The sequence below is a fragment of the Filicampus tigris genome, chromosome 7 (assembly GCF_054856515.1).
Source record: "Filicampus tigris isolate MCC_2025a chromosome 7, RoL_Ftig_1.0, whole genome shotgun sequence".
Lineage (NCBI taxonomy): Eukaryota > Metazoa > Chordata > Actinopteri > Syngnathiformes > Syngnathidae > Filicampus > Filicampus tigris.
Window position 1 is genome coordinate 6,879,915 of NC_141223.1, and position 13,803 is coordinate 6,893,717.

At 41.5% G+C, this 13,803-nt stretch overlaps 1 protein-coding gene across 1 annotated transcript; it reads right to left on the reverse strand.

Moving 5' to 3' along the window:
• Positions 1–541: 541 nt before the first annotated feature.
• On the reverse strand, positions 542–13,509 carry blmh (bleomycin hydrolase). The gene is made up of 12 exons (XM_086036602.1): positions 13,348–13,509; positions 11,554–11,751; positions 10,753–10,862; positions 10,489–10,630; positions 10,123–10,211; positions 9,957–10,049; positions 6,374–6,529; positions 6,127–6,285; positions 5,983–6,050; positions 4,940–5,057; positions 4,146–4,212; positions 542–2,046 (listed from the first exon to the last, which is right to left on the reverse strand). Exons 1-12 carry the CDS (start codon positions 13,355–13,357, stop codon positions 1,898–1,900), a joined length of 1,359 nt encoding a protein of 452 aa, XP_085892728.1. The 5' UTR covers positions 13,358–13,509; the 3' UTR covers positions 542–1,897.
• Between the last annotated feature and the right edge of the window lie 294 nt (positions 13,510–13,803).

Sequence of the window (13,803 nt, forward strand, 5' to 3'; positions counted from 1 at the left end):
GAGCAGTTGTGATGTCATTTTCAGTCGACAGAAGACAAAATGGCCGCCCCTGGAGATGGCTAAAAAAGAGTGGATTAACACTTATTCCACAAACTAAATATTTACCAGAATGCCCTGTTTCAACTAGTGGGCTTACATAGAACATATTCTAGAAAAAAAAATGTGTGCGCTGATTTCCCTTTTAAGTTGCATAAATTGCATAAGTTGCATCGTCAGGGCTCTGGAGAGGCACTTGACAAAATGAGAAATAAATGTGTTCTAATCGAAATGTGTTTTCTGCTTTTGGTGTTCCTCAGAAAAGCGGACAATTTGGGATACATGTGAGATAAGTCAAATACACACACACTCATTTAGCTAGTTATTATTTTGGATTGTGGTTGTTGGCAAATAACATTGTATTGTTGTTGTTATTAACAGCGCAGCTGTTAAGAGAGATTACGCAAACGTCAGGCAGGCCTAAAGACAATATTGTGTATACCACACCGCTGACTGAATCTAGTGAAATCTTCAAGGCCTAAATAATTTTCAGAAGACACAAGCAGTCTGTTAAAAAGTGAGATTTATTCTTATCTAGAACATTGTCATGTTTCAAAGAAACAGGGGACATAGATTCAAAAAGTCTACACACTCCGTTTAAATGCCAGTTTTTTTGTGATATATAAGATGCAAAGGTCGAAAATCTTTTCCACCCATAATTTGATCTGTAACACGTGCAACTCAAATGGGACTCGATATGGCTTTCTTTTAACAATGTCTTTCTTCTTGTCACTCTTCCACAAAGGCCAGATTTGTGGAATGCACGACTTATTGTCCGGTAGACAGCTTTGGCCAACTGAGCTGTGGATTTCTGCAGCTCCTCCAGAGTGAGTGACAATGGGCCTCTTATATTTGCTTAAAATTTAAAAAAGCGCATTTTATTTTCTTTCCACTTCACAATTATGTTGTATTTTGTGTTGGTCTATCACAAAGCAAAGTACTGTATATTCACATTTGTGATTGTTATGGCTGTTTGACTTTTGGATTCAAGGTCACAATGAAAATGTTCAAGAGGTATGAATACATTTTTAAGGCACTGTACACTGAGGGAGCTTCAGGAATTTCAGCCATGTATTGACTGTTGAATACACGTTTTAACAATATGCCGTCTTCTTCATATGTCTGGGCTGGACATCCAAGCCCGGCTACATTCTGGGGAAAAAAACCCCCAAACACTTGAAATCTCAAAAATACAAGTTACTGTCCATTGAAATCATGGTTGGACTTTTTGACCTTAACTCCATACGTGAGGTTTGGCGCAAAGACAACACTACTCCTCATCAAAAGAAACAACCTACAAATGTAGCAACGTGGTGACATCAACATGTTTTTTTTTGGGGGGGGGGGGCACGGTGGTCGACTGGTTAGCACGTTCGCCTCACAGTTCAGAGGTTGTGGGTTCGATGCCGGCTCCGGCCTCCCTGTGTGGAGTCTGCATGTTCTCCCCGTGACTGTGTGGGTTTTCTCCGATAACTCCGGTTTCCTCCCGCATTCCAAAAACATGCATGGTAAGCTGATTGGACACTCTAAATTGCCCCTAGGTGTGATTGTGAATGCGGTTGTTTGTTTGTCTCTGTGTGCCCTGCGATTGGCTAGCAACCAAATCGGGGCGTCCCCCGCCTACTGCCCGAAGACAGCTGGGATAGGCTAAAGCACGCCCCGCGACCCTTGTGAGGAGAAGCGGTATGGATAATGGATGGATGGATGATCTTGGTCTCATCTTTTTAGAGTATTAAATCCTGGCATTTGAACAGGTGTGTGTGGACTTTTTATAGTCAATGCATCCGAGGTAAAAGCAGAGGAGCAAGAGGGAGGAGTCAAAGAAAAGAGAGGTTGAGGTTAAAAACATGGGCGTCCACACTTAGGCCAGAGAGCCCATTGGGTCCCAGGCAGCAAGTACAAAAGGCTCTTGATTCATGACTTCCAGGACATCAGGAGAGAGAAACTTTTTATCTACTACCACCTCGTACACATACTCTGAGAACCAATCATCGGTCATGATGAGGTAACCTGCAGAGACACAGAAGTAACAACATCAAAATAAGGCACCTTTTGGATTATCAGTTAGGCTCTGGATCTGTGGACCTTTTGCCAGAATAGCTCTTTTGTAAGAGACTTTGTTTTATCGGAGAGGAAAATTTCTTCAAATTTACAGTCGTGGCGGTTTGGGAATTTCTTTGACTGACTGTCATGGATAAACGCAAGTGCCTTGTAGTGGAAGAGGGTGATTTGTGGATGAACCCCAACGTTCAAGACGTGTGAACCTGATGGAGAGCTTTTGGTCTGAGGAACGAGACTTTACGCGGCGTTCAATTTATTTTCTCTTGTTTCCCGTCCCCTCTCATGCTCGGAGCGGAGAATCCCACACACAGTCGAGTTAACAAAGACATCAGTGACTACAAGGACACGGTAGTTCAATACAATGCTTCAGGGTGGTGTGTGTGTGTGTGTGTGTGTGTGTGTGTGTTTCATCTGAGTGTTCATCCAAGAACGCAAGTCACAGTTGGCACGTTGCCTTGATTGTCATTGACGCAAACCAATGCAAACCCGCATGTTGGGTGGCACACGGCTGTGTGTGCTGGCTGGATGTCATTATTTGTTTTGAGGGAACAGTTACTGTTTTTTTTTTTCCCCCCCTTCCTAATATCAGTCATTCTAGGTGAAAGGATCATGTTTGGATATCAGAAGGCAGTATTGTTTTCTCTCCTAACTGTCTAATTTATGACATGCAGTAAAAATTACAAAGTCCACCTGAGGCTAACATCCCATCAAATTAAAAATGATGATGATAACAAAGCGTTGCCAAGCTTTGGTCCAAAACTATGCAAAAGTATAAGCAGTTGCAGATGTGAAAGCTTTAATATGGGGGACAAACAAAGTTAAATTTCTCCTTTCTCTCTTTGGGTTTAGAGAGATTATGAAAAGGCCTCAAGGGAGATGTCAACCTCATAAACATACTCCACAGGCTTTACTGCCTATTTGTTCATTCACCGTCTTCCAAAATTAGCTCTCATCTACCGGTACATGCCACTGCTTTTATTCCCTCACTGGATTTTACCTGAACAATGTGGCCAGTCCTGCACCTTCTCATTCATTCAGACCCCCAAATCTCACTACATCTGTTTCCCCCCTTAAATTCTGTCAGCAAGGCAGATAACCCCAGTTTCCCAAGAGAACTACACTCCCCCCAAACATTTGTTGTCAAAGCTTTATTAATTTGGCCGCCGAAAGGCTGGAGGTCTTGTCGTTCTTCGTCTGCTGGTGTTTATGAATTTTCACATTTTCCCAAACAGTCACTGGATTGTGGGTTAAGACAAATATTGTGAAAGTGTCTTTCACTCTCTCTCTGTATATAGTGCTGCGCTGTACTTTATGTGTGTGTTGCCTAATGACGCATGAACAAATTGGCAGTGGAATGCTGCGCCGAGATACAAAGAAGATGACGGGCCTCACAGGAAGATAAACCACGGGGTTGATAGGATGAAAGAATAACAACAACAAGACAGTAAAGTCTGGTGTGGTAGTGTGAAGAAGCATTTGGAATGTGCGGCCCGTTAAAAAAAAAAAATAATAATACAGACTTCTGAACATGATGCATACTGTCTCTCGTTAGTATCCCGGCCAATACTGAACATAGGGCTTGATTTAATTAAGGATTTACAGTCGGAAAAGCATCTTGTGAGGCACTCTGAAAAAAAGTCACACATACGTGTGGACTCCCTGTAAATTCACCACAAACAAGCAGTGAAGAACATGCTGAATCTTAGTCCACACCCCGCACCTCTCACTTTGTTTTCATTTAACTCAAATATGGCAATAAATGCCTTTTATGAGAATCCTGATTTCTTTGCGGGTGAGGTGCTGCTATTTTGCTCAGCAACCAAGTTCAAATGGGCTAAGCAGTTATTACCTCTTTTACATGTGGACATCATCTATGAACTGAGATCATTACACGTGAAATCTATTATTATTTTGTCATTTTGAGGGAAGTCTTAATTTGTTTCAAGTGGCTGACACAGTCAGAAATTAATAATGTACTAGGAAGGAGATTGAGGGAATACTGGCAAAAAAACATCATCATCATACCAAAAAGTAAGAGTCCTGGTTACCTTTGTTCCCACGGTCATCTCCCCAGGAATTTTCCACCCTCCACTTTTCATAACCCTCTTTTCCATCCTGAACGAATCAGAAAGAGAAGACAATGTAGAGATTAGAGCTAAGCAGGGAACACGTGAGAGAAAGTGTCCTGACAGCTGGTGTCCCTTAAAAGGGTAATCAACCCAAACATTTTTTTTTTTCAACAATATGTTCCATGCAGGCCCATTAGTTGAAACACGGCATTCTGATTAATATTGCGTTTGTGGCATATGAGTTAAGAAGCACAATCCACCTGCTTTTAGCCATATCAGAGGGGAGGACATTTTGTCACTTCTGTCGGCTGTAAATGACATCACAACTGCTCAGGGCTCAGATTGCGACCAATCAGAGCTCGGCTTCAGAAAACAAGTCAGCTGTGATTGGTTGTTACCTGAGCACTGGGCAGTTGTGATGTTATTTTCCGTCAACATAAGTGACAAAATGGCCGCCCCCAGAGATGGCTAAAAACGGATGGATTAATAACTCTTATTCCACAAACGCAATATTTATCAGAATGCCATGTTTCAACTAGTGGGCTTGCATAGAACATATTTTTGAAAAAAATATGTATGGGTTGACTTCCCTCTTTAAAGTGGCCATTGACAGCGCCATGAATCACTACAGCCAATTAACAAAAGGTAAAGTTGGATGCAATAATCCACAGCGTCTTTCCACAATTCCTTTTGTCCACGCCAAGCTATATCCATGAAAGTCTGGGTCTAAAATGGACACCTTAACCCTCACCTATGCGTTTGTGTGTGCCTACCTTGTCCGTGACAGCAGTGAGGATCATGGCGTGGGTCATGAGAGAGTCTCCACATACCAGGCGCTCTGCCTTCGTCAGCTTCTTTACTGAAACTCCAAACACCAGCTCGTGGTTAAAGCTGCACAGAGACAAACACAAATTTAAGAATGACCTCCTTGGATGTTCACAACAAAATATTTGTTGTGACTGGGCCATTTCCCTCTGCATTAATAATTATCTTATCAAAAGAAAAAAGTGTAAGTACAGGAAACCCCCCACATATTCGCAGATTTGCATTCGCAAATTCACATATTGAGAGATTTTATTTTTGTTTGGAACCAAGTCTTTAAAATTAGCTGAAAAATCCATCCATACACCATTCTTGTACCGAGTCAAACAAATAAAAGTATTGCTTTGTGTCCTTTTTGTGTGATCCTGGTGCCAAGGAACCATTTTGAAGTGAGTCGAGGAGCTTCAATTTGACAGAAGTAGTGCTTTGCCACCATATTGTGGTAACCACAGGCAATTATAAACATTTTTAAGGGGGTGGCATTTACTCACATATTCCACAAAAATTCAGATGTTATTTTTTTTTTCCAGTTTTTGACTCTGACATCGGAAATGTTTTTCACAGCCACAGGAAAGAAAGTTTATCTTCTGTGTGGCTCAGTTCAGTGGGTAGATTTTAGCATGGCGCCAGTAACTCAGACAAATGGCAGTGCACCTGAAGGGCGAGGATCAGAATTGTTCTGCCGTGGAAAGACAAATTGCCTCATGCAGGAAAAAGAGGTCTGGTCTTGTCATGCAAAGCTGTGACGTCGTACACACACCACGGTGATGCAACGTCGTAAAATTGAGGTAGTCTGGTTTACACCGATATCGGATTTTCCTGTTATTACATGCCTCTTGATCTTGACATAGTTCAAACTCTCAAAAACAATAAGATGATTCACTTCAATATTTTCTGTTTATCTGCACCTATGCCCAGAAAAAAAAACACGGATGTATTCCCAACATGCATCAATTTGAAGCAGTACAATGCACAGGATCAGCATAAAACTCACACATTCATGTCATTAATGCCCAGCTTGCCGTGGAAATGTTTGTCAACGTCACAGCCAAACCACACAGCCTAAAAAGAGAAAAAACGTGTTAGCATTTTTAAAACGAGACAATGAATGTGAACTTGATGGCTCATTTCAACGTACTTCTCCGTCTTTGATGGACTCTGCAGCAGCCTTTTTGAGAAGCTCGATGGGCTGATTGTTGTAGAGCGTCTGGCGGCCTTCAACCATGTTACCTAGGTACTCCACACTGTACAGCTTCCCGTAAGGGTTTTGGGGTCGAGGGTCATTCACAAGGCAGATCTGATGTTCACAAAGAAATGAATTTAGAGAGTGAAATCAGCAAGTTACATTTTTTTTTTTTTTTTAATAGTATTATGTTCCCACATACTTTGTCCTGCATGTTGTATAGCGGTTTAACGTGCACCCTGTAAAACTCCTGAGGGGTGATGGGTCCCACGCGGTGGAAGTTCTTTTCCTTGTCCCTGTACTCCCAGCAGATGGTCTCAGGCGGGCTGCCGAGACAAACGCTAACCACTCGGAACACCTTCACGACAAACACACAGTAGGCCCATTAATTTACCCACAAAAGCTCATTGTAGAAGTGTTGCTAGCAGGATGTTTTTCCTTTTTTCAACCCCCTCATAATTTAATCAACAGCGCAAAGCTGAACCTGTGGTCTGACCCAAGAAATATTTGTCAACCACCACTGCTAAAAATTTAGCTCCTTTTTCTTTATACACCACTTCCCTCCCTTCAGTGATTTCTCTCATTTCCCTTTTTGTACCCCGCAACCTTTCTTTATGTGCGTCTTCCTGCTGTCCGAAAGAATTATTTCCTGTGGGCTAAATTGGACTGTTTGGACTAGGCTGTCTGTTAACCCTTCTAACCTCTGCTAAAGCTCTCAGGAATTTCCCCTCATGCTCTGCACCTCTCCCGTCCTGTTTTTCTCCTCCCCTAAGACTGAATATATGCAACTGACATCCTGAATGATAAAAAGTAACTAAACAATCAAGAAGCCATGCCGTATCCCATGAGTGGGAAAAACTGACTCAATTTACGGGTCTCTCGAGATTTTTTTTTTGTCTTGAGTTGCACGCACAAATCGAAGTTACAAGTGCAGGACGGTGGCAACAACTTCACGTTAAGCAGCAGTTTGCCCTTCAATTGGCGGTAAACCATCCATCCATTACTTTACACTGTGAGGCGGAAGTGCTAACCAGTCGACCACCGTGCTGTGCCGCCCCTGGCGGGAAACCATTAAAATAAAAATAACAACAATAATAATAATAACAACAATAAGGCTGTTTTGTACAAAACAACCCAGAATGCTGGGTCAAATTGACCCAAGAAGCAGGTCGGTCCCTTTTTGCCCCAAATTGGGTTATTATTGAACTCAACCGTGTCAAGTGTGTGCTGCCTGTGACCCCAAGTAAACTGTATTTCTTGCTGCAAACAATTTGCTAATGAACTGCATGCTATCTGATTTAAAAACAACAAATGTTTGACATCCGTGTTTACTTGTTTATCAAAACAAATCTGAACAACAAACCTTAAGAACAACAACAATGAATCACAGACAGTCGCGTATACACTCTATGAAAACATTCCTTAACATTTCTTTATTTTTGTAAACTTCAGAAAGTCTCACTCAAGCAACTCATAATGTATCCATTATTCACAGTCTCTGCTCTTGCATGTTCCGCTTTCAAAATCACATTCAGTATTTCCAGACCATACCAAACACAAATTTACCGGTAAGCTTTAGAAAAAACTATACCTATTTGATGCAATGGTACCATCAATCAGCAGGATTCATTTAGAAAATAGCTCTAAAAATAAAGTAAATGATTCTGCTCATTACAATCAACAATAAGTACAAATCCTCGATCCATCCGTCCACTTTGAACTGCTTATCCTGTTCAGGATCACGTGTGAGCGACATCCTACACCAGATAACTAACCAACTTAAAACATTGGAAACATGTACTGTATGTATGCTGACTTTTTGATGACAACGTCATTTATTACATCATGTTCATCATTCAAACCAGCCCACGTGGTGAGTCTGACTGCATGAGGTAACACGGGAAAAGGTGGAGAACTGCTGATTTGTGTGAATTCGAGTTAATTTTACAGAGGGTGGAGTGGATATTAGTTAGCATTGCCCGAAATGTTGTGTTTGTCACTTCCTGTTCTGGAGTATTAAAGTTGGTAATGCTGCTAAATAGACGTGTTTGGTGTGATCAGGGTTAGAAACACAAGGGATGCATGCATCCCAGCCGCTTGTCATGTGCGAGTATGTAATGTACACGTGATGAAGACCAGAGTCCAGCCACAGACACTACAACAGATGGGTGGATAGCGTCACTTAAACACTTTCCAAAGCTGGACTGACGGGGCACTTTGATGTTGTGAAACATGTGTGCCTATTGATGCAAATGCATATGACACCGTCCCCTCCCACACACGTGCATAGGAGAATGTTTTCAAACCAAAGAAACGATCCTTGAATAACATCCGCATGAGAAGAAAAAAACAATAACTTTCGCTCAATGACTCCTAAACGGTAGGCTCAAAAAGTACTGACTACAAATGGCAAAAAAAAAAAAAAAAGTGTATACCCGGTAGTACTGGATGATAACCGATTTAATTTATTTATTTTTTTTTTTTATGATACTCATCAAATGTACTTGTACTACAGCCATGCTATCTAACTCATACTTTTAACATGAGCAAATTCTCCATCGCAGCTGGCCTTGAGTGAAGAGTGTTTCACAAAACAAACCATTTCCAGGTGGACAAACAAACACTGACTACGACCAGGCCCATCTCACCAGACACGCGACACTTCATCTGCAACTTTTGCTGTTACAAAAAATGTGTGTGTGTGTTTAAACAAACACGCCAGCGGCAGAACACAACAAAACAGGTATCAACAAAGGTTGCTTAACAAGATGCTGCATTGGGAAAATGTCTCAATTGGAGACTGATTGACTGAGAACGTGATGAGCTAGGGAAAAAAAATGCAGTTTAAATGCCTCTCTGATAAGAAATAAAACAGTAAAAACCTCTTGACCTGTAATTATTGTTTTAATGAAGGCCTTTTTAAAACCGCAAACGACGCTACCCTTCAAGTATTATTTAACAGCCCCCTCTTCTGGTTAACATTAAACATTGCTGTGGTGGGATTCAACCCCTTTCTTGGGCACGAGTCCATAAATGGCTGCAAATATGCACAAGGATAGAAAAAGACCCAGGGAAACAAAGGCAATAAGGTGCTCTATTCACACTCTATGCAAGGTATCCAAGGTCATTTGTTTTGACAGCAATAGTTAACGATCCATCCAATCTTTTGTCCGCTTACCCCGTTCAGGGTTACAGTAGGGCAGGAGTCTATTACAGCTGACTGAGGGTGAAGTTGCGAACTACACCCAGCTCTACCGGTAATCCCCAGTCCACCACAGGGGAATTGTGATGAGTGGGGGACTTGAGCCCAGACTCAGGTATAGGACATTATTAACTTAAGGGTCTTAATGAAAGCGAAATGCAACTTTGTTGTTTTTAAGTATGATTACTGACATGGATGCAGTTTATTTTGAAAAACGTTCTATCAGATATGCATGTCATTTACTTCCTAATAGTAAAACACAAGAGGGCCCCATAGGTACCGGTGACTGGCATGGGCAGCCTTCAAGAGAACTCGATCACCTTGAAATAAGGCTGGGTATCGTCCCGAAACGATACCTGGCATTGGTACTTGCCCATCCCTACTAGGCACAGTCACGTGGACTAGAAAAAAGCTTTGTAGACTGTGCCATAGACACAGGCTAAATGGCTCTTACAATTATCTTTCTGAAGTGTAATTTCTCTGCCATTCAACTTGTTTCAACTATGACTCAGCCTTCTTTAATCGTTTTGTAACATAAATGTTCCCCAAAAGATTGCGGCTATCAAACAAATACAGTAGATACCTCCTCTATCATGGCGTGGATGGCGTCGGAGATTTCCGATTGAGTTGCATCACTGTCGACCATGTTCCTCAGTTTGAAGCAGTATTCTCGAAGCTGTGAGGCACAATTGGACATACACAAAAGTCAGCATATCCAATTTTGGCAGTGAAAGTGAATACATGCACACCTTGTGATTGAGAATGCCATTCATTCTGCGAGAGGCCTCCGAGCTGTGCGCCTCTGGGAAGCATTTCTTTGGTATGACACCGTATTTCTCTGGAGAAAAGACAAACATTATGCAGTGTTTATATTCATACATCTTCGTACAGCCGTGTGACTGGTTTTCTCTGAGAGTGACGACGGTGGAGAGGGAGGAGCCAGCATATATGTATTTATTGAGATGTACGATAAGGAATGCGCTTGGCTTCATCCGTACGCAGGGATTCACGCATCTGGATTTTTTGTGCGCGCGCAACATTTTCTGGATTCTTGGATATTTTGCTGAATACCATGGCAAAAAAACTAGTTACTGACTATGCGAACTACAACTCACCAATGAGATTGACCAACATATCCCACTGTCCTCCATCATTAGCTGGATTGGAGAGAAGGAATTGTAGCAGGCGCCCATCCATCGGCTCTTTCCTCTGTGCCGTCTCCACAAAGGCATGGAGGAAGAAGTAACACCGCTCAATCTGCCGAGAAGAAACAGCAGAAAGACCAAAATAACATAATAATGGAAGAAAGTTTACCCCAGAGTTGCATTATCCTGTCATAATGTGGAGAAAATGAAAATGCATGCACCTCAAAATCTCACCTTATCCCAGAAGAAGAGGTAGGACTGGCTAAATTCAAACTCCTCTATGTTAAACTTCTTCATGATGGGAAGTCGCATGACATTGAGACATGAAAAGATCCAACATCTTCCTGATGAACGAGAAAGTATACAGACACATTAGTTAGGTGATGACGCAAACACAAGTCCAATTACTTCACATCATGCTGATATATCATTTGAGTGACAAGGTCTAAAATGTATTTAATTATACATTGCATTATTTATTCCTATAATAAATTATAGAATTACAAAAGAAAATCGTCAAGTATATAATTAAATTCCCGCATACCATGGAATTCATTAAAGAAGTTCAGCTCAGTGCACATTAAGAGATTTGACGCGTGTCTAAGTGTGGTGGGGCCTTACTGAAGAAAAGTGGGATACACATCTCTAGCGCGGCTACTCAGTACAGTATGGTAAGTCAACACTATACAGGCATAAATCCTAAAACAACATGGGAATGCCCATCATGCGTTCAACTTGGCGAGTACACAACTTTTGTTATTCTACAACAGTGAACCGTTTTTAACACCTATATGACTGTTAAAAATGTTAAAAAGCGTGATGGATTAAGTACACACAGTGCCAGCAGCCCTTGGAGTGCACAATCCTATACGATAGATGCCAACAAAGTTAAGGGGGAGTATACAATTAGGTATAATTTTTATGACTCAAAGCATTTCATGCCACGTTAATAAAAGAACACTGCAATTTTCCTTATGTCAAGCTTTCCATGTGAATAAAACAAAAACCAAGATAAGAATAGAATGGAATAACTACCTGAGCTTTTTTGGTTCGTGACAGGCTTTCCCTCTGTGGGGATAGCATGCTGAAAGATGTGTACCGTATCCTGGACCGTCTGCCGGTGTAGGCAAACTTCCAGCGGGTCGATGCATGTTGACACATTTTGGGCTAACAGATAGCGGGGCTCTGCCTGCAGGCGCTTTAAAAAGGTGGCAACCTTCTCCTGACTGAGACCTGTAACAGTAACAAGAGGAGCAGATAAAGTGCATGAGAAAATACTAAAAATCAAGAATGATTAAAAGAACACAAATATCATTTTAGGGAGGAATCACTGCACCAATGTTGTATAATTAGGGAGGAGATATTTCTCGATATTCAAAAACCCCTAAGCCTTTCTCATCTGAACAGTGAAGGGATGCACACTCTCCACTTCAGATGTAGTTAAGGATCACTCAGGCACTCAAGACGGCACAATAATACGTGGAAAATGTCCAGTCAATAGTCATAAATAAACATCACTCCAGAATGAGTTCTTCCAACTATCTAGTGGTTCTAATCTCCTAACTCTATACAGACATTATGGCGGATATTAAGATGTACACTGGAGACAATTCTAATTTGAGGCTTCATTACATAATAAAGCAAGGCATAGCAAAGTGCGAAACTGTTGTAAACAGACGACTAACAACAGTATCATTGTAGTATAATGGTAGTATAGGTGCTAGCATAAGACTTTAAAGTGCTGAGGGACTTTAAGTAGAACACCCAGTTAGCCAATGAAAAAGGGAGGAGGATTGCACAAATATACGTTGTGCAAAGAAATTAAACATGGAAGGGAACATTGACTAGTCATGTGTGCTGCCAGGGATATGCCCATCTGTCAGCTACATTCTGTTAATGTAAAACACAATCAGAGAAATGCACTGTCACTCTCCATCTTATAAACGACAAAAACAACATGTGACGGTATGAACTGACATCTAAATTGTTTACAATGGAGGCCAAGCACTGGGCTGCAGAATGACTTGCAACTTCCACCAACACAAGTTTTTCCACTGCTTTGATATAGTTGGACACTATGTAGAAAACTGTGAAAGAAAGGGATGTTTCTCCTCTCCCTGTAAGTACCCTGCAAATGGCTGGCGACCAGTTTAGGATAAAGTCAGCTGGAATAAGCTCCAGCTCATCCTAATGTGGACAAGCGCAATAGAAAATTGATTTAACACTTCCACATTTGAATCTCAGCTTGTATCCATGCAGGGTGGAACAAGGCTAAGATCATGCCCAGCAAGAAACATACATTTATGAGCAAGGGTAACGCCAAATGATCTAGTAGAGGGCCTGTAAACGACGCAAACTTCTTAAGTAAATTGAAATTAATTCTAAAGGCGCCTCATTGGAACGGCCATCTCAATTCGTTTACTGGGGCTAAGTTAAAAACAAACAAAGATGACTAATGCGTTCTCATGCATGAACTCAGTCAGGCACGTCTGAGACATAATCGTGAACCCCTGAAGGATTTTCGTTCATTTCACAATTCACAGATCGACACCTGCGCTACAACTCCACTAGTAACAAACGCTAGCAGTTCTTGTTTTCAACTCCGTCTATATTAACGGGAGATGATTTTTAAAATGATATATTCACCTTACCAATACAAAGCTGAGAACTCAACTAAGACAAAGCTACCGTGTTTCAAAGATAAGCTAGCGCGAAGCATGCTAACGTAGCCGATTAGCTTCCTCAGTTGTCATGCGTAAACTGTCAAGCCAGTTGCCGTCAAAGAAGCTTCATCGGCACGCAAACGCGAGAAAACAGCAGAAAACCAACCAGCTTCCATATCTTCTTGGACCTTGAAGTGTGTTGGGTGGTTCGCGATTTCAAATAAACAAAACCAAAACCACCGGTTCTTTGTTGACGTATGTCAACCGGAAAGCAGGGTGCGCTCGTTGTATAATCCCAGCTCGTCTTTGACATGGAGTTGGGTGGGGTTTAAGGTGTAAACCCGTGAGTGAGTTGCTCCCCGCCCCATGCTGACACGCCGTGCGGTTACGGCCATTCTCTCAAATCCTGTCAGTCCAGCCTGCCTGGACCAGTAGTGAAAGAAATTAATCGGAATGAACTTGATGTTTTGTCACACGTTGTTTTCTACATTCCTATTCCTTCAAAGTAGTTTTACCTAAGATGGTGGCCGTGTTGAAAATCCAATGTTTTGACTATCACTTAATAATCCACAAAAGACCAATACATAGTAGTACATAACATACTATTGCCTCTTGCACTTAG